Raw genomic sequence first — 22,842 nt, 5'->3', positions numbered from 1 at the left:
CTGCGGCCTTGCTCAGCTCCACAACACTCGGTCCTGCTCTGCTTCAGACTACAGTAATGATAATAATCGCATCCATGAACATGATTTCTGCCCGAGTCCTATCCTGACTGTTTTCCACCGGCTGTGAGGTAAAGACCACATGTCCCAAGATTCTGCGCTCAAACGTGGCGTCATCAAACTACGCCTTTGTTTTGAACAGGCGACCTCTAGTGGACGGAAAAGTTACATAGTGTAGCTTTAATGTTTTGTGCAGAATTATGAGTAAATTTTAACTAACTTTAACAAAAAAAAATTATAATTAAAAAAATGAATATGACCCCATTAAGAAAGAAATTATTTTTGGCACTCTCATGCCACTGTCCCATGTGTGCTCCAGACTCCTTCACTGCACTGCACACAACTTTTCTTTTGCGTTTTATAATTAACACCTCATGCATTTAGAAATACCCTCATGGTATCGCCAAAACACAATGCAATCCTCGAATTAGCTCGGATTTAATGTGCGTTATTGAGGAGTTCATAAACTCTTGCTTGAATAAGCTGCCAAGTTCTAGATCTGCTAGATACATACCTGCCATTTGTTCATTTGAGAGATCAGAGCAGGCCCAAGGCGTCGCACCTGATGTTATCAGAATGATCGTCATGTAATAATGTCAACAATAATCTGAACATTTCATTTACATAAGCAGCTTGTTCATTTTGTTCTGGTACTTTATCAGGCTTGAAAATATAATTTCAAGCATTCGTCATTAGCCTAGGGCTCTAGTTTATACTAAGATATTAACTTTAATTAGTAGCAATTACATAGCGTTGCAGAATAAAAGGCATTGATCATAACTGTTTATCCCATGTGGGTCTCCAGGGAGGTAGTTAGCCAAATGAAAGCTGCAAGTCTAGCAGACTCAGCCTGCTGTCATCATAACAACCCTTCAAGGGTTTCGTTTTTTTTTTCTGTTGCTCTAGCAAAATGACTTGCTGTTCAGTTCTTGCCTTTTTTGTTGTTGCAAGCACAGTACAGAGAAGCATTGGTGTGCTCAAGTGCACTAAAACCCCATTCACGCCGCCAGCGACATGATCCCATTCATATTCAATGGAGGGCTTGCAACTTCCGGCGACACGAGCAACAGTGACCGTTGGCGACTGAATGTAGGCGTGTCAAGCCACGCAAGTCAAGTGACAAATGTTCAGAAATGGTAACTTTATGCAAATGAGCAGCGAGTTTCACATGAGACAACCAATAGGAGTGAAGACTAATGGCGTTTCCACACCGATAGATCGTTTGTTTTGTTCCGAGACAGGGACTTAATTTGTTCCAATGTTGCATTTTCTTCTTGGTTCGGTTAGCTTTCACAAGGCAACATTTCAAAGCGTACCGAAATGTGTTTATGTAAGTCACATGCAAGTACAACTGTCTTACTATTAAACAGTTTCCTCTGCGTCATCCATCAAAATGATTGACAAGTTCGCTCCATGAGCTTGTTGTGGGGTTTTTTGTAACTGTCGAGACGCATGTAAACAAATGTAGCTCTCATTCCCGCTGTTAAATTATATCCCACATTCACATTAATACTGCAGCTAATTCAAACACACTCTCTCCGCTTTCTAGAGGTTAACCGTTTCAAGACACCCAAACACTATACGATTGTTATAATGGAGCTAGAGCAGGAATCAAGGCTTCGTCGGGACAGCATTCTCGCAAAGACACGCACAATTACACAACATTTTAAGATGAAGAGGGACTCTTTTGGTTTTCAACTGTGATGACTAATGTGCTCACTCACAGAATCAGACACTATTGCTCTTATAGCATATTTCCCGTTATGAATTATAATACCATTTGGTTCGTTGTTCCGTTGGGTCGGATTGCTTTCACACCTCAAGCGAGCCGCCCCAGTGTTCGTTTTGCAATCGGGCCGAGACCACCTGGTTCAGGCGGTCTCGGAGCGATTGTTTTGGTGCGGATCCGAACACGATTGCCGAGTTCACATATGCCTAAACGAACCGACCCAAGGGAGAAAACACACCAGGTTCAGAAACGCTCAGGTGTGAAAGCATCCTAACAGTGGGAGCTCACAAGTCTCGAGTGCAGGCAAGGCAGGACAGAGTTCCAGAGCGATTTTTACAGTTTTATATGATTTGACTATAACCACATACATGGATATAATAAAATGATGTGTGGAAAACTGTCTGCAGTAAGTGAGTTTGATTCATACATTGATAGTTTCTGTGTAAGCAATAGGGTACGAGATGCTGTGCTGTATTGTGAAATAAATTGTTGTTAGGCATGACACGAAGCAGAGTGCCTGCAACTCCTTCAGCCATGACTTATTCACGATACAGCACAAGCCTCGAGTACCTTATTGCTTTTATAAAACGCTTACCACACAATACAAATATTAAAGCCAAATGTGTATCAATGCAACTTTCATGAAGTTAAATCACTAAAAGCCTTCCTTCCGCTGGAAAAAAATAGTCCTTGACCATGAACAGCAACAGAAGCAGGGCCGTAACCACTATAGACATTGAGGGGACAAGTCCCCCCAAATAATTAGAAATGGACGCAAAAATGGCCGTTTTCCTATACTGTCTAAGCACCCTCAAATGCAAGCAAGAGCACACTCTGTTGATATTGTAATAATATAATGGCAAATGCTCCAGTGCATATTTGTGTCTGTAGAACGTCATATGTATCCATTTACAACGTGTTTCTGCAGCGGTGACAGGCTCGCAAAACCTCTCATGAACAAACAAACAAAGTGTAGACACGAATCGACGCAAGTAAGATACTTATTGTGCGTTGTTAGCAGCTTCATTGAACTCTGTGAAATCGTGATGAACTGACATAGCGACAGCGTTTAGTTAGCGTAAATGGAACGGTCTTGGCTCACTTTCGAGTCTCCAGTCTATATAATCCATTGAATAAAACTATTGTTTTTCCTGTTGCAAAAAGGATTAATGGCCAATTGCACTCTGCAAAATTTCGGAAGTTACATAGTGAAATAGTAACGCATTAAAGCAATGTAAAGGCAGACTAATCGAAAAATATTTGTTGCAAAATATTTTTGAAATTCTAAATAATTTTATATGTCTCCCTGTACACTAACTGCTGTGGTGGAGCCGTTGCTTAGCCTACATCTGCACTTTAATAGAGCACCCTCTGTGATTTCAGAAGCACCCTCAGTGATTTGATTATGATACCTGTAGGCATAACCGGCCAAAGATAAGATGGTATAAGATGGCCAAATATTTTTTTTTTATGTATTTCTTTTTAATATTTGTTACATTTATTTTAAGTTATATTGTGATTTGTTTGTATAATGTCTGCTGGAATGCTAAAAAAAGTTCAGTGTTAAATAAATATTTTTAAACCGTAGTTTTGACACTTATTTTTCTTTCAAAAAAAGCAAGACAAAATAGTAAACCGCTAATAAACAACTATTTAATTTATGCAATGGTGAAAAAATTGGCAAAATAAATGGAAAAAAAATTGAAAAACCGCGTTCGGTATTCGGCTCCGGCCTTCGGCCAAGTGTTTTATTATTCGGTTTTGGCCAAGAATATTCATTTCCGTACATCCCTAATTATTACGCCATTAAATGGTGGCAAAGACTGTCTTAATGAGTGAGTCGGTCAGTAGCGAAGACTTTTATATTGAAAGGACTGAAACATTTTGTGAACACGGAACAAGGCGCAACTGACTAATGCTTTGACTAGCGCTGTCAGTGACAGGACACGGCAAAAACCCCTTAACTGTTAAAAGGACAAGATATCGCAGCGGACATTCAAACTGATCTATTATTATGAACATAGGACTGATCTGAAGGAAAATGCTATATCTGAATGCAGGTAATACACTCGCTCACTCACAATAATACAGTAAGCTTCAATTAACAATATCAATGAGAACAAACATATGTTTACGTTGCTAAGGGTGTTATGTAGTGATACACAGAACCGTTGGGTGAAGCGGTCATAGCCGCGTTTTATCGTGAATAAACCCGCTATTGACCAATCAGAATCAATATCAACCGTTTTATGATGTTAATTATATGATGCAGTGAGCTGTTTAGCACTGCTGCAGTTCATATTACAGTTTCCCCTGCATTATGTTGATTATTAGGGAGAAGAAAATGGATTACTTGTCAAATTCGAAAGTCGCTGGCAGTGTAAACGGGGCTTAACGCAGACCATTTCAGGCATCGTTCGATTAGCGCCGTGTTTTACTGTTCTTCTTGTGTTTTGTCTGGTGATACTCTCAATGTGTTCTAGCATGTCAAGTGGTTTCCTGTCCATTGCATCGTGTTACTAAGCATGTGCACGCTCCGCTTCCACGTGAAGTGACGCGAAGAGAACTTCAGCCACTTTCATAGGGAAAGTGTTTGCATGAAGTGTTTATCTGTGTGGTATGAAAGTATTCCGTGTATTCCAAATGAAGTGGTCCTGTTCTCTGCCAATTGAAGAGGATGTTATACTCACAGCATTTAATTTTTTTGTATTGTTGTTATTAGTAGCACTGATTTTCTTTTTTTAAAGAATTCATGCTTTTTAAGCTCTGCAAATATCGTTTTACCTAGTTTTCCAGTATATATATATCAAAATACCCTTAAAACAAAATCTATTTTCTTGAGAGGCAAAATCATAAATTGCAAGACTTGTTTAAACCTCGCTACATTTTGTTTGCAAAAAAATCAATTTACCCATGGGGCAATAAAAACACACACTTAATAAAATATTTATTCTATGAAAATAACAAAAGTCTTCTTATCTTGCACAGTTTTGCTTTTCAAGTCATTTTATATTGTTTTAGGGATGTTTAAATGCTTTTTTTACTTCAAATTCAAGACTTTCACAATTAAGAATTTTTTTTTTGCCATATTATTTTTCATAAAGCCATTTATTTTATGAACTAAAAAAGATGAATGTGTAATCTAATTTGTATTTGCCATAATAAATGACCAGCCTATTCAAGTCTGTTTAACTGAAAGAGTGAGTAATGTTAAAAAAGAGCAAAACAATTGAACATTTAACCTGCTTCTTTAATTTGTTTATTTTTGTAATATGCATCACTTTGTAATATTTTTAGCTCGTATGCTTAATCAGTTAACATGTCTTTAATATGCAGTGCTTTTGTTGCCAATAACAGAGGATTCCTTCTAAAGGACGGCTTTTGCCTCTTTGTGTTGTGTTTTTTGTCTGTTCTTTGCAGGCCTCTTGGACTCGGCCCGAACAGCACAAGGTAGAGATTCCATATCCATGACTCCATAAACTAAATTATGAAGATAGCCATCAACTCCATAAACCTCCTCTTTCCTATCAGATCAAATCTCTGAAATCTCATCTGATCCATCAACTGAATTATGACGACGGCTCGGTTCACCTGAGAGTGAAATGATGTAGTTGTAGTTTTCACTTTCTCTTCAGTGCATGGCCTCTTTTTTTCATTCTGTGTCTAATCAATCAAGTCATTATGACATCGTTTTACTCCATTATGACATCATACGGCTGCATTCTCAACGTTAAATAAACTTTACAATGTCTGATCATGTTATTCCTTTATTTTTTTACAAAGGTGTTACTGTGATGGATTTTTCCTTCAAGTATTTAATGCTCAAAATGCTTTTGTTGTTGTTCACACCGAGACTTTTCCTTTCCCACCCTGACAAAAATAGACATTTGAGCAAACCACCTTCATCCAAGCTTTGCAGAAGGTTGCCGTGCATTATTAAAAAGACCTTTCTGCTGAAAACTATGGCTCTAAAACTTTAATGATATAGCGTTCTCACGTTGCAAATGAATAAATAGAGCCTTATCTTAGAAGAATGGGAGATAAAGTCAGTTGAATGTGCTGATTGAAGTGTATAGCTGTTTCACCTGAGAGTGAAATGATGTAGTTGTAGTTTTCACTTTCTCTTCAGTGCATGGCCTCTTTTTTTCATTCTGTGTCTAATCAATCAAGTCATTATGACATCGTTTTACTCCATTATGACATCATACGGCTGCATTCTCAACGTTAAATAAACTTTACAATGTCTGATCATGTTATTCCTTTATTTTTTTACAAAGGTGTTACTGTGATGGATTTTTCCTTCAAGTATTTAATGCTCAAAATGCTTTTGTTGTTGTTCACACCGAGACTTTTCCTTTCCCACCCTGACAAAAATAGACATTTGAGCAAACCACCTTCATCCAAGCTTTGCAGAAGGTTGCCGTGCATTATTAAAAAGACCTTTCTGCTGAAAACTATGGCTCTAAAACTTTAATGATATAGCGTTCTCACGTTGCAAATGAATAAATAGAGCCTTATCTTAGAAGAATGGGAGATAAAGTCAGTTGAATGTGCTGATTGAAGTGTATAGCTGTTTGTCATAGAGATTCAAAGATACGGGCCGCGATCTGACCCCAGTACCACATAGTAACCAGAGTCAAGTGACGAGAGCACGTCCCACGGCACATGGGGTCACGGTCTGGCCGTTTGACTACAGCAGACAGGGAAAACTGTGGGAAAGAAGGCCGGAAGTGGGCTGGACGGGGTTCAACGCTCCCATTAGGGGGTTATTCAATTAGCCCAGTCAGCTCTGCTGGGTGGCTGTTGGGTGGTTTTTGCATGAAAAGGCTCAGCATTATGTAAGCGTGACTCAGTCCTGGGACAACACCGGCATAATTATTGTCTCTGAAACGACGCTTCTGCCGAGTTCTTTCATGGCAAAGTTTTTTCAACGAGCAGCGGCTGACCAGAAATGTGTAGAGAGGAGTTTTTTCAGTTCCAAGTGGAGCGAGGAATACTAATGTTGTGCTTGATGAAGTCTTCCAAACTTCAATGCATTTCCTGTCCTCATTACCGTCCTGTCTGAAATTGTGTGTGTGTGTGTTTGAACGTGTGAAAAGAGAATGTGAGTTCATTCCACCCATTCTAAGATCTGTTCAACCCAAGTATTCAGTTTAATGCATTACAAAATAGTCTTTCTCTTTAATGCACAATATTAGAATAGCTAGAACAAATCACTTCTTCACTAATCACTATATATTATACATGTATTCATGTAAAAAATACTAACTTTTACAAGTTTGGGATCAGTAAGATTTATGAATTGTTTGATTGTCTCTTTCTATTATTGAGAAATATTTCTTGAGCAACAAATAATCATATTAGAATGATTTCTAAAGGATCATGTGAGACTGAAGACTGGAGGAATGATGCTGAAAATTCTTTGCATCACAGGAATAAATTACATTTTACAATAGAAATATTTTAATTATTTTAAATCATTATAATATTTCACAATATGACTCTTTTATTGTATTTTTTAAATGAATAAGTGCGTCCATGGTGAGAATAAGAGACATTTATTTAAAAAAAAAATTGTACAGAGCGCAAACCTTTGAACCTTTGATAGTGTATATAATCTACTTTGTCGTTTTCCAGTAAATATCTAAGCATCCTAATGTTGTCAAAATGTTTACAGCATCTTCTCTCAAATCATCCCGAGGGCAAGATTAGTCTCCTCCACAGGCTGTATGCATGTGTTTGACACCCCTGCTATATGCAAATTGCGCAGTTATTGAGGAAACGTTGGTTATAGATGTCACTCATCTTCATAAGATCCACAAGGTTAAGTAGAACAGCAAGCTAAAAGAAAATGCAAGCGTGGCATGTTAAGATCTATGCTTGTCTTTTAAATGAGCACTGGGACGTTGTAAAATGGTCCAAGCCAGCTGAGATCATGTGACGTAGCTTTTGATGAAGTAACAGCGATGTAGAAATGGCTTCCCCTACCTTATGGTCTGCATTATTTATGTTCCCACCTCACATCTTCGCTCCAAAGACTCAGCACATAAAAGACTCTTATTTATGTCTGCCGTTCACCAAACCTCCTTTTTTTTTTTTCTTTTTTTTTTACCAGGTTTGTTTCTCTGATATGTTTCAGGATTCACATACTCAAACATGAAGAATTGTTCAAATGGCCATTTTCTCTAAAAGTAGAGTGAAGTTACTTGCAAACTATATAATACATTTAGAAAGATAATAGCAAACCTGTTTATTAACTCAAAGGAATAGTTAACCCATAATTAACATTCTGTCATCATTTATTCATCATGACACATGGTCATTCTTTAGAAAACGAAATGCTTTGCATTACAAACCGCAGAGTTGCTTTCTCCTTAAAATAAAGCATGATGTGACCAAAAGCTCCAAAAAAGTAAAGCATAAAAGTACCAAAAGTTTATATGTCTTTCTTAGACTATAGTTCGATTCTACTGAAGCCATAAAGCTTTTTTTTTTTGTCCTTTTTGGAGTTTGACAGCCTGTGGTGCTGGAAAAAAGAAAGCCATACAGCTTTAGAATGACATGAGGGTGAGTAACCGATGACAGGATTTTCATTGAGGGAGAACTATTATTTTAATGGCTGAAGGAAGTGAAAAGTGTGGATTTTTTTTTTTTTTTGTGAAATTTTCCCTTCTTGTCTCTGTGTTCAGAGTCCTGATGGTGAGGTGTTGGTCCGCAGTGACGCCCGCGTGTCTTCTCTCACCCTGAAGCACACTCGGTACACCGACGCCGGGGAGTATCTCTGCACTGCCCGCAACGCCATCGGAGAGGCATCGCAGCCTGTGTATCTGGAAGTGCGCTGTGAGTCTATAGTATCTGTAGCCTCATTAGCTTCTGTCAGTCACGCGTACTGTTGGATACCATATGCCTCAAAGGCATATGTATAATTCACTGCAGCACTGCTGCTCGGCTGCAGTCCAGAGATCATATAGAAACTCAGTAGAGAATGGTAGTTAATGTATCAAAACTCGAGCCACCCCCACCCAACATTATCACTCCCCTCCCCCACAGCCTCCCAGCTGACTTAAATCACGCTGTGTGCTAACCAAGTGCAATGTGACAAGGTTTTGTGTGTCCACATTGAGTGTGAAAACATCTAGGGATGTCAATTTTGAGGAATTTTCAACACATATTTGTTGTTATTGTTAATACCACAACATGTGTAGAACTTGTGTAGAATCATAAATTAAATGAATATTAGGGATGCACATGCATATTACAATTCTTGCAGATGCCAATATTTTTTGATGTTAAGGGCAATAACCAACAACTATGGAAGCCTGTTTACACCACAGAATAAAACATTTTAAAAGATACAGTTAGGAGAACAAGTATTTGATACACTGCCGATTTTGCAGGTTTGCCTACTTACAAAGCATGTAGAGGTCTGTAATTTTTATCATAGGTACTCCTCAACTGTGAGAGGCGGAATCTAAAATCCAGAAAATCACATTGTATGATTTTTAAATAATTAATTTGTATTTTATTGCATGACTTAAGTATTTGATCACCTACCAACCAGTAAGAATTCCGGCACTGTATGTCGCTTTGGATAAAAGCGTCTGCCAAATGCATAAATGTAAATGTAAATAACTGGGTCATTTAGAAAATAGTTTGTGCCAAGTCTACCCAAAATCCTAGACAAGAACTTTGCATCATTAGGTGAGCACATGCGGCACATGATTCTAAAAAAGCATTTTATGGATATCGGCCCATAGGTGGGGCGGGCTATAACTGTTAAAAGGTGTAAAAATGATGTATTTCTATGGCAAATCTATGGTAAATGTCTTTATCTGCCTGATTTGCGTACAACTTTACGAATATGTGCCTTTCAGTGTATTTTAGATCTTATAAAAGTAAAAACAGAAGAAATAAGCATGCACATTTAAATATCCAATATCTCTTATTGGCCCATATATATATCCAATATGGAGTATAATACAGGTAAATAATAAAAAAAAATGTAATCTCGACCGATAACCAATATTTTATCAGTGCATTCCTAATAAATTTGCTTAAGAAATGCTAATATTGATGTTTTTCAAACCCAGTGATGGACAAAATTACCTGTTGCTTCTCAAGGCTGGTTAGTGTAATAATGGTCAGGATTTACATGGAAGAGATCGAATGCCTGGTCAGGACAATGGTTTCAGTAGATGCCATATATATAAAAAAACAAATAAAAAAAACAAGGCTATTAGTGCAAGAAGCACAGTACTGTGCACCATATTTATAGTTTACAAAAAATGTTTGTTTGTCTCAAATGAAATGAACTGTAGCATTTACTCTGACTCAAGTCTACTGACAAAGGCGAAGTTCAGACCAAAAATTCACTAATTTACTTGTTTCTATGATTCATATATTGCAGTGGCACTCTCCTTCCCTCAGTGTTATTAATTGCAATCAATAGCAATCAAAGCATTACCTCCCATTTTCCCTCTCATTGTGCTCCCCCCACTGCGCCTGTTTATATTTGTTTTCGAATTAGTGGCGGCGTATGCTGTGAAAATACAAGCCTCCCTCTTCGCATGTTTTGTGCATTTGTACCAGCCGTGTATTGCTGTGATGGGACTAATGACATCTGAAGCTCTGTTGAATGTGAGAACAGTATCTCAGCGGGCCGGCAGTTATTCGCACACAGTCTGTGAGGGAACGCGGGGCCGGCCACATACGTCATGGGAGCATCATGTCTGAAGAAGCTATTCAGGGACGCTGCTAGGAGGAGGGGCTTTTTAAAGCCAGTGAAGCGTTATTGGCTTTTATGTACTGCCACGAACAGATGTGTTCAACATCGCAGAGCACTGTGTTTTCAGAACACAGGATTAAGCCATGGACATTTTGATCTTTAGCCACCTTATTCTCAGCATTAAGGCTTCAAAGTTAATGAGAATGGAGGCTTTGTTCTCCCTTAACGGATGTAGACGAGCGTTAGGTAGATAATGGGTGAGCGCTATCTGCAGGTTTGTTTGTTTTTCAGTTGTATATGCTTTGCCTTTCAACACAGATGCCCCGAAAATCCTGGGACCAATAGTAGTGTACACGTGGGAGGGCAACCCGGCCAACCTCAGCTGTGAAGTGCTGGCTCACCCCAGCGATGTGTCTATTACGTGGCTACGAGACAGCATCCAGCTGCCTAACGCTAACACCTCCAATATCAAGATCTACAACAGGCCTTCCGCCAGCTACCTGGAGGTACGCCCACACAGGCGCCTTCCTGGGAACATAATCATTCTATATACACATGAACCCAGAAGGGGAATCTAATGAAACTGGGGGAAAAAAAACATGTGTTTGTTATATTTCACCCCTAAATTAAAAGAAAGAAAAAAATGTATACTATGCCATACAGTACAATACAGTACAGTACAGTGCAATACAGTACAATACTGTACTAATACTATTAATATTACTATAATATACTATGCCTATTACTATACTATAACTATTACTTTTACTATAATATACTATAACTATTACTATAATTTACTATAGTACTATTCCTATACTATAACTATTACTATAATATACTATTACTATAATTTACTATACTATTACTATTAATATTACTATAAGATACTATAATATACTATACACTGTAAAAAAAATCAGGTCTCCAATTGAAAAATTTTTAGTTGGCCAAATTGAATTTCTTAAATTTTAATTGAATTAAATTGCATCAATTCACAGAAATTCAATTTGGCCAACTAAACATTTTTGATGTGATCGGTCACTAGAAAATGTTCAATTGGAGAGCTGAATTTTTTTTACAGTGTACTATTACTATACTATTATTAATAATATTACTATAATATACTATAACTATTACTATTACTATAGTATACTATACTATTAATATAACTATTACTATAATATACTAACTATACTATTACTATTATATACTAATACTATTACTATACTATAACTATTACTATAATATACTATACTATTACTATTAATATTACTATAATATACAATACTTTTACTATACTGTAACTATTACTATTACTATAATATAATATACTATTACTATAGTATACTATACTATTACTATGCTATTACTATGCTATTACTATAATATACTATTCTATTACTGTACTATTACTATAATATACTATACTATTAATATTACTATAATAAACTATTACTATACTATAACTATTACTATAATATACTGTACTATTACTATTATTACTATAATATACTATACTGTAGCTATAACTATTACTATAATATAATATACTATTACTATAAAATACTATACTATTACTATTATATACTGTACTATTAATATTACTATAATATACTATTACTATAATATTACTATAATATACTATACTATACTATTACTATAATTTACTATACAATACTATTACTATACTATTACTATACTATACTAAATTATTACTATACTATGATATGAAGCCTGTTTTGGGACTATAAAGATTTTTTTGCATTGTCATTATTCATCACATTCATCCTAGTGACTTGAATCTTTAGAATTTTTCAAATCTTTTTACGAAACATTTTGATTCATATACTGATTTGCTCAGTGACATTTTTTTGTAGGCTACATCATTACGAATGACAACACAAGAGGCGCCATTTTTTACTTTTCAGCATACACCACTGCTATCAAGTAAGGGCACTGTTGCCGGTGGAAAAGCAAGCCGGATCAGGGTTTACCATCCTGAATCTTATGGCTCGTTTCCACCGAGTGGTACGGTTCACTACAGTTCAGTATGCACGATTCGGGACGCTAAACCCTGATCCAGCTTGCGTTTCCACCACCAACAGCACTCTTACTTGATAGGTGCGGTGTAGCGATCAACATCATTCTCGCACAAAGAAGAAAACGACACCGTAAACAACAGTGGACGACATACATTAGATCTGGTTCTTGTTGGTATGTGGCTATTGCCACAAGATGATGACACACTTTGTTTGAGCCATGGCTGCAAGGAAAAAAACAGCCGAAAAAGCATCAACTTTCTGCAGTGAGTCTAGCTCCACCCTGACTACCGGACTACTGTGCTAGGTACCCCAACGGAAGGGTGCCAAAAAAGTGGTACTAGGGTTACAGTTTGGTATTACTAAAGTTTGGTATTAGGGTACCATTCACAACTTTTGGCAATGGAAACAGCAAAAATTGTGTACCGCTTAGTGGAAACGAGCCATTACTGTACTGTACTGTACTGTACCATACTTCTCGGTGGAAACAGTGGAAAAGTATTACGGTTCCTCAATAGAAAAAATTACTTAACTAAATTAAAATAAATTAAACCTAAATAGTAGTATATAAAGAAAGAAAGAAATAAAATTACAAAAGCACATATAGAATACTAATAATTAAACCAAAATTAAAATGGCAAACACATAACAAAATTACTCAATTTAATTAAAATGAAAACTAAAAAATATATAAATAAAATGTTAATAAAACTATAATAATATATACTGTAAATAATACTAAAATAACACTTGTTAAGTTACAGACTCCTTCAGTGAAGGTAATATATTCATTCAGTAATTCACTTTCAGCTTAAACTCAAGATTTCTTCACTTAAAAGATTTCCTCAAAATAAAGATTTGTTCATCATCTACAATCTTAACAGTTTTAAAAACAAGCTTCAGAAATGTTACACCTGGTTTATTTATTTTGGTTTGGGGGTGAAATGCGATCTGGACCTGTTTTCGTGAGCTTTATCCAGGAAGGGGTAGGGTTGCTGTAGGGCACTACCACAGCCTATGTGTCTTATCAATTTTTAAGCACAGTGAGCACGCTGTCAGGAGTAAATACACATCTAATGGAACGGCAGGGGCAAAATGCACGTTTAAAAGATAAATGATGAGATGGAGACTAGAGGTTAATGCATTTACTTGATCTGTTCCAGGTCAATCCAGAGTCTCAGAGCGACTTTGGCAACTACAACTGTTCTGCCTCCAATGAGATCGGGACCGAAACCAGAGAGTTCATCATGATCCAAGCTGGTCTGTTTCTCTGTATTGATCTCAAAATGTACACAATATAGTCATTTATGGCGGTAGCAATTTGAGCAAATATTGAGTGTTTAGATGCCTTTTGCTTTTCAGGTAGTGTATTTTCTAATTACCTGCAATTCTAGCCTTTGTTCAATAAAGTGCAATACAATAGCACAAATTTGCCTAGTGTAAACTTTCGCTCGGCACAAAGCGGCACAATCAAGACCGTATTATTGGACATAAGCTGTTAAAGTGCAGTTTTCCCACTGCACATTGTAAAATGTCTCCCCTGTGGTGCAGATGTGCCTTCGGCGCCAGCCATCACTCAAGTGCAACCGTACTCCAGCACGGCTCAGGTGCTTTTCGAAGAGCCCGCATCCACTGGAGGAGTTCCTGTGCTCAAGTACCGAGCCGAGTGGAGAGCCGTGGGCCGAGGGAAATGGGTGCAGCGAGTCTATGATGTGAAAGACGGTAAGTCTGTCACGTGAACTGAAGCAGTAAGCCATCTGTATTAAATGGGATATCATCACCACTGACTTTAACTCTTTAACTGACTTTAACGGTTTGTAACTCTTATTTTAGTCATTTTCACAATTTCATTTCCCCCAGAATATTTTGTTGGATGAATATCTGAACATGCAATATATCAAAAGAAAGGACCAAAAAAAAAATGTCTTCTAGCTTTATGCATTCCCTTTTTTATCAACACTTGAATGTAGATAAGTTTCATATAAAAAAGCAACATTTCGTGCAAAAAGCTGAGAAAATCGTTTGCACAGTCAATGGGTCAACATTTCACTCTGTAACATTAGGCCGTTTTGATTTATATGCTGTTTATTGTTAATGATCGCATTTTTTTCATATGCATCTGCTTACATACGAGATCGCTTGTTTCTGCTTCTTTTCCTGTGCTTTGATCAGATTCTGTACTCGTTCAGGAGATGCGTAATAGCGCCCCCTACCGTATAACAGTGAAAACACAGAAAGCTGTAAAAACTCGTCAATAGCCGTATTCGGACGGTAATTGTTTCTCGTGGGGTCGTAAGATATTTTCATCATTGACAGGGGCTAGTCAGCAGAGGTGTTACCTTTGCTGCAGAAGTCAGCAGAAGTCAGCAGAAGACGTTACCTTACTTAAGTAGAAATTTTGAGTATCTATACTTTACTGGAGTAATTATTTTTCAGCCTACTTTTTACTTCTACTCCTTACATTTTCAAGCAATTATCTGTACTTTCTACTCCTTACATTTTAAAAATAGCCTCGTTACTCCTATTCCATATCGGCATGTTTTCATTCCGGCTTGTCATAAAAAAAAAAACTATCCAGATAAATCGCTCCATCCGGACAGAGTGAATTTGATTGTGGTTGGATGAGAAGGATAAACACAAACCATTCCGACACCCTGTTGGGTTGTAGGCGATCAATCACGCCTGCACCAGCACAAATCACACACCATGTTGCCAGATAGGGCGGGTTCTCGCCGACGAGCACGCACTTTCAGCCAATCAGCGATCAGCAGGCAGACGTGCACATTCATGACTTTAGCCGAGGTTTTAGCGCGATAACTCGAAGCTGTATATTCCAGTGATCGCTATGCCAGTGGCATAAATATACAGTAAATTGTATCTACAGTAAAGAGTGGGAGAGTGACTCAACTCTCAAACGTGAATTACACCTGTGACTCGAAGACTCTTTATAAATATAACCGTGACTCCTGTTCATCATCATATATACACTCAGGACATCTGCAACTAGCAACCCCGACAGCTGCTGAAAATGAAAGATGTTAAAATCAACGATTAATCCGTTTTGACTGTGCTAAGTGCATGTGCCATGTACTTCACGAAAGATATACTGTAGTTTTGTCAAAGTTAAGTGCAACACAAAGGTAAGCGCATTGTTGTAATTTTTTGTTGGCAGATTATTGTACACAGTATCAATGAATTACGCATTTTGGCAGTGGTGTATCCATTAACGTGTGAAATGCGTGTTTATTACATTGCTTTTTCCAATCTCTATATTGGGCACTTTTTGTACGTAAATTGGCTTCTTACTGTTGACATTGAAAATTAAATTATGTATGTGTTTTTCTGACGGATAGCCGTTTTGACAGTTTCTACCCGGACATATAGTCATATTTGATCCGTTTTACTGGGATTTATTTTTTTTATTTTTTTAATCATCAATGTTATGTTTTAAGGAGATAAAATGGTAACTTACTTATCAACATTGATTGGTATGGCAATAAAATAATACATTATTTTGGCAGTTAAAGTTTTTTTTGTGACTAGTTGCCTATAAGTAGCCTATTGTAAAGGTGCAAAAAGTCAAAATTGTTATCAATAACCAGGCATGTTATCAATAACCATTTTTTTGAATATAAATGTACATTTGGTGAGGTTTTTGGGCTGGAAATCTTTGACCCAATCTGGCCACACTGATCACACATTCAAAAAATGGTTATTGATAACATGCCTCTGAATTTTGACTTTTTGCACCTTTACAATATTTATAGGCAACTAGTCATCAAATCTTCCGCTCCATGAAACACCTTAATGCTCAGTAGTATATGGTTCTTTAATGTATTTGCATTGTCCTAAAATACGTTCATTTTTAATGGGAATATATGCGGCTGAAACGCGTAGCCAAGTGCATCTAAAAATGTTCAACTTTAACTTCTTAATATAACATTATAGTCATTATGGCCTTTAGAAAAATGTTTTTTTTGAGGAGGTGGGGTATGCACTGTGGCGCGGCCTAGTCTTTTGTCCTTAAAGGGATAATTCACCCAAAAATTAAAATTCTGTCATCATTTACTCACCCTCAAGTTGTTCCAAACCTGTATGAGTTTCTTTGTTCTGAAGATATTTTGAAGAATGTTTGTAACCAAGCAGATCGAGCAACCATTGACTGCCATAGTAGGGGAAAATAGTAGGTTGGAACAACTTGAGGGTGAGTAAATGATGACAGAATTTTCATTTTTGGGTGAACTACCCCTTTAATGGAATTTTTTCCCCTTTACATTACTTTTACTTTTATACTTTAAGTAGTTTTGAAACCAGTACTTTTACACTTTTACTTGAGTAAAAAGCTTGAGTTGATACTTCAACTTCTACAGAAGTCTTTTTAAACCCCAGTATCTATACTTCTACTTGAGTAATGAAAGCGAATACTTTTGACACCTCTGCTAGAATATCAGTGTTTTTCTCCCACCACCCGCGTAAAAATCCCGGCTGAATTACCTACTGTTTTAGACAAACACCAAGGTCGTGAGGTCATTTAATTGCGGTCCGAATCCACATCTCTGAGTTTTCAAGAATATATCACTTCAAAATTTACTGTTTATATCCTTTTTTACCACTGCAGAGCACCGTACTTTTGCGTTTCGCTGTAGTTTAGATGCATTTTAAAGATCTAGACTTTTATTACTGAAATGCAAGTATTTACAAGAGCAATATATTTCATCACCGCTCAAAAAATAAAAAGAAGAAAAGCACATGAGCATTTGAAATGGGCTGTTATTACGGCAGTCAGCAGTTATGGTATATATTTAAATAACCATGCAGCATTAGGTTTACCTCATGTAAATAAGAGGCTGTAACTTATTTCGGCTCATTTCCATGTGGAATAAAATGACATCCTTTATTTTGAGATAAAATACAAGACAGAAAACTATTTTAACTATAATGCGTCTATAAATCTTCCTATTTTTAAACAGATTTAAATAATTAAATCATAATTAGGATATTATTTTCCTATTATTAAATTAAGTATGCATTTATTCTTATTATACCAAGAATATGGCATTTTATTTACAGCATACAATCATGTTATTGACCACGTGAGCAGGTGCGCAGGATCACAAAACTCGCTGCTCCACCGTGAATGAATCACCAGCCGAATGCACAAGTTTTATCACTGAGGTGGCATGCAAATGTATTTTTACAGACGTCCACTTGAGAAACAATTACCGTCCGAATAGGGCTATTGGCAGGGAAACATTTTCTCATGAATGACGAGTCAACTCGTCAATGGCAGGGAAAGGGTTAATAGTGGACTTGTATAGTGGAACACAGAACTTTTAAAATAAAATAAGAAGTCTGTATATAGTATTTTAACAATCACATTAGACCTTTTTTGGATACTATACATTAAAAATGATTGTTATGGTATTAACATCACGTCTATGGTCATATTAACACACTACCATTCAAAAATTTGCGGTCGGTAATATTTTTGTATATGTTTTTGAAAAATCTATTTTTAAAATGCTCACTAAGGCTGCATTTTGATCCAAAATACAGTAAAAACTTGTTATATTGTTAAAAATAACTTAACGTACTAATTCATTGTAATTTACTTATGGGAAAAATTGGAATATTGCATAAAACATTTGCGAATAAAGCAGCATTTCTGTCTTGTGTTCAAGATAACAAAGTCACTTCCTGGGAAATTGGCACAAAATATCTGTTATAAAAATGTAAGTTGCTGCAATCGCCATATTTGCTGTTTTTTTTTCTACATCATAAATAAGAACACAGATGAAACACAGTAAAAGCGTTCATGTTATCTTGCTTTATCACTGGTGTTTGGGAACGCAATAACGTGAAACATCTTATCTGAGCGTATACTATATTATTTTAATGTGACTTTTTTTTTTTAGAATTTATGCTCATTTTGGCGTTTCCATTCAGGGGGGGTTTTTTTATGCGTTATCCCAAAATTCGCATAAAAATAGGTGGATGGAAACATAGCTACTGTTCTCATTACACATGTTACATATACTTATAATAATAACAGTAAATTATGCATAATTACATTCAACTAACCCTAAACCACACCCTAGTAAATACATATAGTTAATTAATATCACTTAAACAATTAAATGTAACGGAACGGTTTTACATACCGTTTGTTAGAAATGCATTCTGCTCATGTTTCATGAATGGTCCAGTAGTAATTACATGGACCATGTAATATGTTAAAGGGATAGTTCAACAAAAAGGAGGATATTTTGAGAAAGTAAATGTGTTCTTTGGAAGTCAATGTTAACCAATACTACCAAAAAGTACCAACAATTTTCAAGATATCCTCTTTCATACAGGTTTGGAACGGCATGAGGGTGTAAATGAGGACAGACTTTTCATTCTTAAGTGAAATATCCTTTTAAGTAATGTTTTTTTTTACTATGATATTGAATGTCAGCATCACTGTATGCTCATAGCTTTAAATGTCAAATGTATTTCCACCATGGTAAGGTTTTACGTTGCCCATTGAACATGCATGCTGTTGTTTATGAATTAATGATTGGGTTTTTGATTAAATCTGCTTCACTCTTTCTTCTTCCCAGCAGAACTGAGTTCAGTCACAGTCACCGGCCTCAAACCTGAAACCGATTACGAAGTCAAGATGTCTGCCATCAACGGCAAGGGCGAAGGCGACATCAGCCCGTCAGTGGTCTTCAAAACTGAGCATATCCGTGAGTATCGCGCTTCTCTCTCTCAGGAGCACACGGTTCCATCAACAGCAGCGCAGCGTGGCGTGACGGCCCACACACCTTATCAGCCAGCTAGTGTGAAGTCTTTGGCTGACGCAGACGCTAAAAGATACAGTCTGTGCTCATGGTGCTAAAGAGTAGGCCGTAATGAATTAAGTACTTTGAATATTAACATTTCAGTCCCTTGAACAATTCTCTCAATTGACTGAATTACAAATCCAATGAAACGGCATTACAACATGACGTTTTATTAAAAGTTAAGTGTGTGTGTGTGTGTGTGTGTGTGTGTATCAGCAATGCCTTCCTTTGTGCCTCCTTCCCATAAAGGACAGTGTTTTGTAGAGCTCTTTATACGGTTGACTGGCTCACCTTTACTTTGTTCTCAACTGAACTGAACTCTGTCGCTCCTGCAGAGTAATTGTTAGCCTCTCTGTGGAATCTCTCAGAGTTTTGAAGGACAACCTTTTCTAGTCGATACCTGGGTGGGTTAATATATTTTCCTTTTTTGACAACCAATAAACCCACTTTTCTATCCATTGTTTTGCACCTTATGCAGGTTATTATTCATCAAGAGAAACCTGGTGTTTTTTTTAATCATTTATAGAGGGTATGCATGTGACGTCACCGTCAGCCGGAGTGACTGCGGTTACGCCCACTGAGTGGCAAAAGGACTGAGTGGCAGCATTGATTTTCAGCGTGAAGGCCGCGAAAAACACTCAAAACGCATCTTAAACGGGAAAGAGCTTTGGGATTGACTGTACAAATAGATTTGACAAGAAATCTGAGGTATATTTTTTCAGAAACAACTAGACTCCAGGCAGCGAAAGTGTGTCAATATGTTGAATTTTGGGGTAAAATCATATCCTATATATTGTATTGTTATATATTGTATTGACAACTCATCAATTCAATATTTACCATCTTATATTCTGCATACTTGGGTGTTTTTAAATAAACACTGACAAAAAATACACAAGTTTTAAGGCTGGACGAAATTATGATATATATGCTGCGAAGAAGAGATAATCAGTGTTATTCACTTCACCTGATCATAATGTTATGCCTGATCAGTGTATAACATTGATATAAATGATCACCCGGATTTAAATAACAAACGCTCACAGGCAAATTTGCTTTATGCATTTCCCTGGCGTCTAAATCAGTCTCACATAAATGTCAGGAAACGCAATTCCTGGCTGCACGTCAATATTCATGGATAACTGGATTGTTGGTAAGTTGTAATCGAGTCTAACCTTTAGTTTAAACTGATTATCGTTTCTTTTGCTCGCGTTTTTGCAGTTTCCCCTATTAACTCCAGTCATACAGCAGCTCTTTTGCCACTCAGTCCGGTAGAAGCTTATGGATGTACTATTAATGTAAGCATTCAGCACATTTCTAGTATCATTGACAAGAATATTAACAAAAAATGGACACACTTTCGGTGGATAGAAATAAAGATCACAGAGGACTAAAAATAATTTATAATAATTTGTAATTCAGTGCATTGAGAACATTGGTTAATGGTCATGATGCATCACTGCATATAAATAATATATGCTTGACAGTTTTACTGCTGCTAAGCACATTCATACTGTATGTGTGTGTGTGTATATATATATATATATATATATACTGCTCACACCTTACATAAATTATTTCTTATATCAATAATTGATTCATCTATGCGAAATCTGACTGGTAAGAACAGAACATCTTGTTCTCACACAGGAAATACAATTCTGCAAACATTCCATAAAACATCAATAAAAATCAATCATAACACCGCACACTACAAGAATATTCCTGTGATTTGTGTTGATATTCTCATCATGTTTACACACCACACACATCTACGCTCTTACTCCTCCTGGTGGTTGTTTGTGTGATCAGCGGGATGTTTTAGACTTCCAGAGATGTCGTTACCTCATGATACACTCAACGCATTGTAGACTGGGATTTATTTCCTGTCAGTACACGAAACAAAACCCATTTAGTGTGAAATATCCAGGATGTAGTCCAGAGAGTAATTACTCTAATTCAGGTAATGTATGAGTGATGAGAGAGTATTTCTGTCTGATGATCTTGTTACCGGCTTTTACCCTTTGACATTTTCAGACTTATCATCTTTTTTTTTTCTTCATCCTATCATTTTATGTGATTTTCTCTTATTTTGTTTCCCATTTGTATGTTGTTGCCCCCCCCCCCTTTTCCCCCACGGGATTCTTTAGGTTATTCTTACAAAAGTAAGTGTTTCATGTACCCCTGTGTTCATTATGATCATCATATTAATTTTTATACATTTTCCACATTTTATTACTTGTTGTTTATTATTTTATTATAAATTCTAGTAGTTGTAGGATTTAAAGACCCCATGAAATCGAAATGAGAATTGAGTGGCTTTAAAGGAAAGGTTTTTTTTTTAACTCCCCTAGAGTTAAACTGTTGAGTTTTACCGGTTTCGAATCCATTCAGCCGATCTCCGGGTCTGGCGGTAGCACTTTTAGCATAGCTTAGCATAGATCATTGAATCTGATTAGACCGTTAGCATCGCTCAAAAAAATTATCAAAGAGTTTCGATATTTTTCCTATTTAAAACTCTTCTGTAGTTACATTGTGTACTACGACCGACAGAAAATGAAAAGTTGCGATTTTCTAGACTGATATGGCTAGGAACTATCCACTTTATTCCTACGCCCCATGACGCTTTGCATGAATTATGGGTGTAACTTCTGTTATGCTGTAAACAATCAGTGAAAGGCTCGCTCTATGAACGCAATAATACCTTTTTTTTTTACTGGGTACAATAAGATGACATTATTCTACTCACCCTTCAACCATCGAACATTAAAAGGTAGTGTTGTAGTACTCGAGACTGGTCTTGGTCTCGTCTCGGTCTCGACCACATTTGTACTGTCTTGTCTTGGTCTCAGACTAAGAGGACTCTGAATTTAGTTTCAAGACCGGTCAAGACCACAACTGCTGGGATATCACTAAATTGCCAGTGCATTGCCTGATTTATTAACATCATTAATGTGTTTGGATGTAAAACTTACTGCTTCGGACGCAATCAATAACTTATTTCTAATTTGATTTATTTATTGTGCCGATTCAGAAATTAATTCGGGATTGTGTACAAAAATGAGACCAAAAATGTATATAAATGCTCACAAAATTCAAGATATTGTTGCAAAAAGGTATTGTATGAGATCTGGATTTATAACATGATATAATTAAGCAATATCACAAGAGCAAGAGAGCTGTTTTCACAAATTTGAGCATGACTGCAAACATGATATTGCTTTTATACAAACATTCAATAATAAAAAAAAAACATTATCCTCAACATTATTTTGTAATTTACCAATTCACATGCATCTTCTATATCACCTTTGTAGCGCAAAGATGAATTTTGTTGTTAATGATTTCATTTGATTGGTAACAGCTATAAATGACTTATAACTTGTAATAAATAACTTTTATTAATAATAACTTAATAACTAAATATAATTAGATTAAGACACTATATACTAGTGTCTTAAT

The 22,842-nt window shown here is 36.4% G+C and overlaps 1 protein-coding gene across 10 annotated transcripts in view; it reads left to right on the top strand.

The window, feature by feature from the left end:
• The window catches only part of ncam1b (neural cell adhesion molecule 1b), a 159,028-nt gene that overhangs the window by 92,199 nt on the left and 43,987 nt on the right, over window positions 1–22,842 (top strand). For 5 of the 10 annotated variants that reach the window (XM_079822626.1, XM_079822624.1, XM_079822623.1 and 2 more), the window contains 6 exons: window positions 5,207–5,236; window positions 8,476–8,626; window positions 10,830–11,017; window positions 13,717–13,813; window positions 14,105–14,275; window positions 19,159–19,284. In XM_079822626.1, coding sequence (XP_079678752.1) covers window positions 5,207–5,236; window positions 8,476–8,626; window positions 10,830–11,017; window positions 13,717–13,813; window positions 14,105–14,275; window positions 19,159–19,284 — 763 coding nt within the window. Of the gene's footprint in view, window positions 1–5,206; window positions 5,237–8,475; window positions 8,627–10,829; window positions 11,018–13,716; window positions 13,814–14,104; window positions 14,276–19,155; window positions 19,285–21,530; window positions 21,546–22,842 lie in introns of all 10 variants that reach the window. The other 5 variants (XM_079822620.1, XM_079822618.1, XM_079822625.1 and 2 more) reach the window with 5 other exon arrangements.

Source organism: Gobio gobio, assembly GCF_949357685.1.
Source record: "Gobio gobio genome assembly, chromosome: 8".
NCBI lineage: Eukaryota > Metazoa > Chordata > Actinopteri > Cypriniformes > Gobionidae > Gobio > Gobio gobio.
Note: the sequence above shows the minus strand (reverse complement) of the source record. Positions and strands in the feature narration are given on the sequence as shown.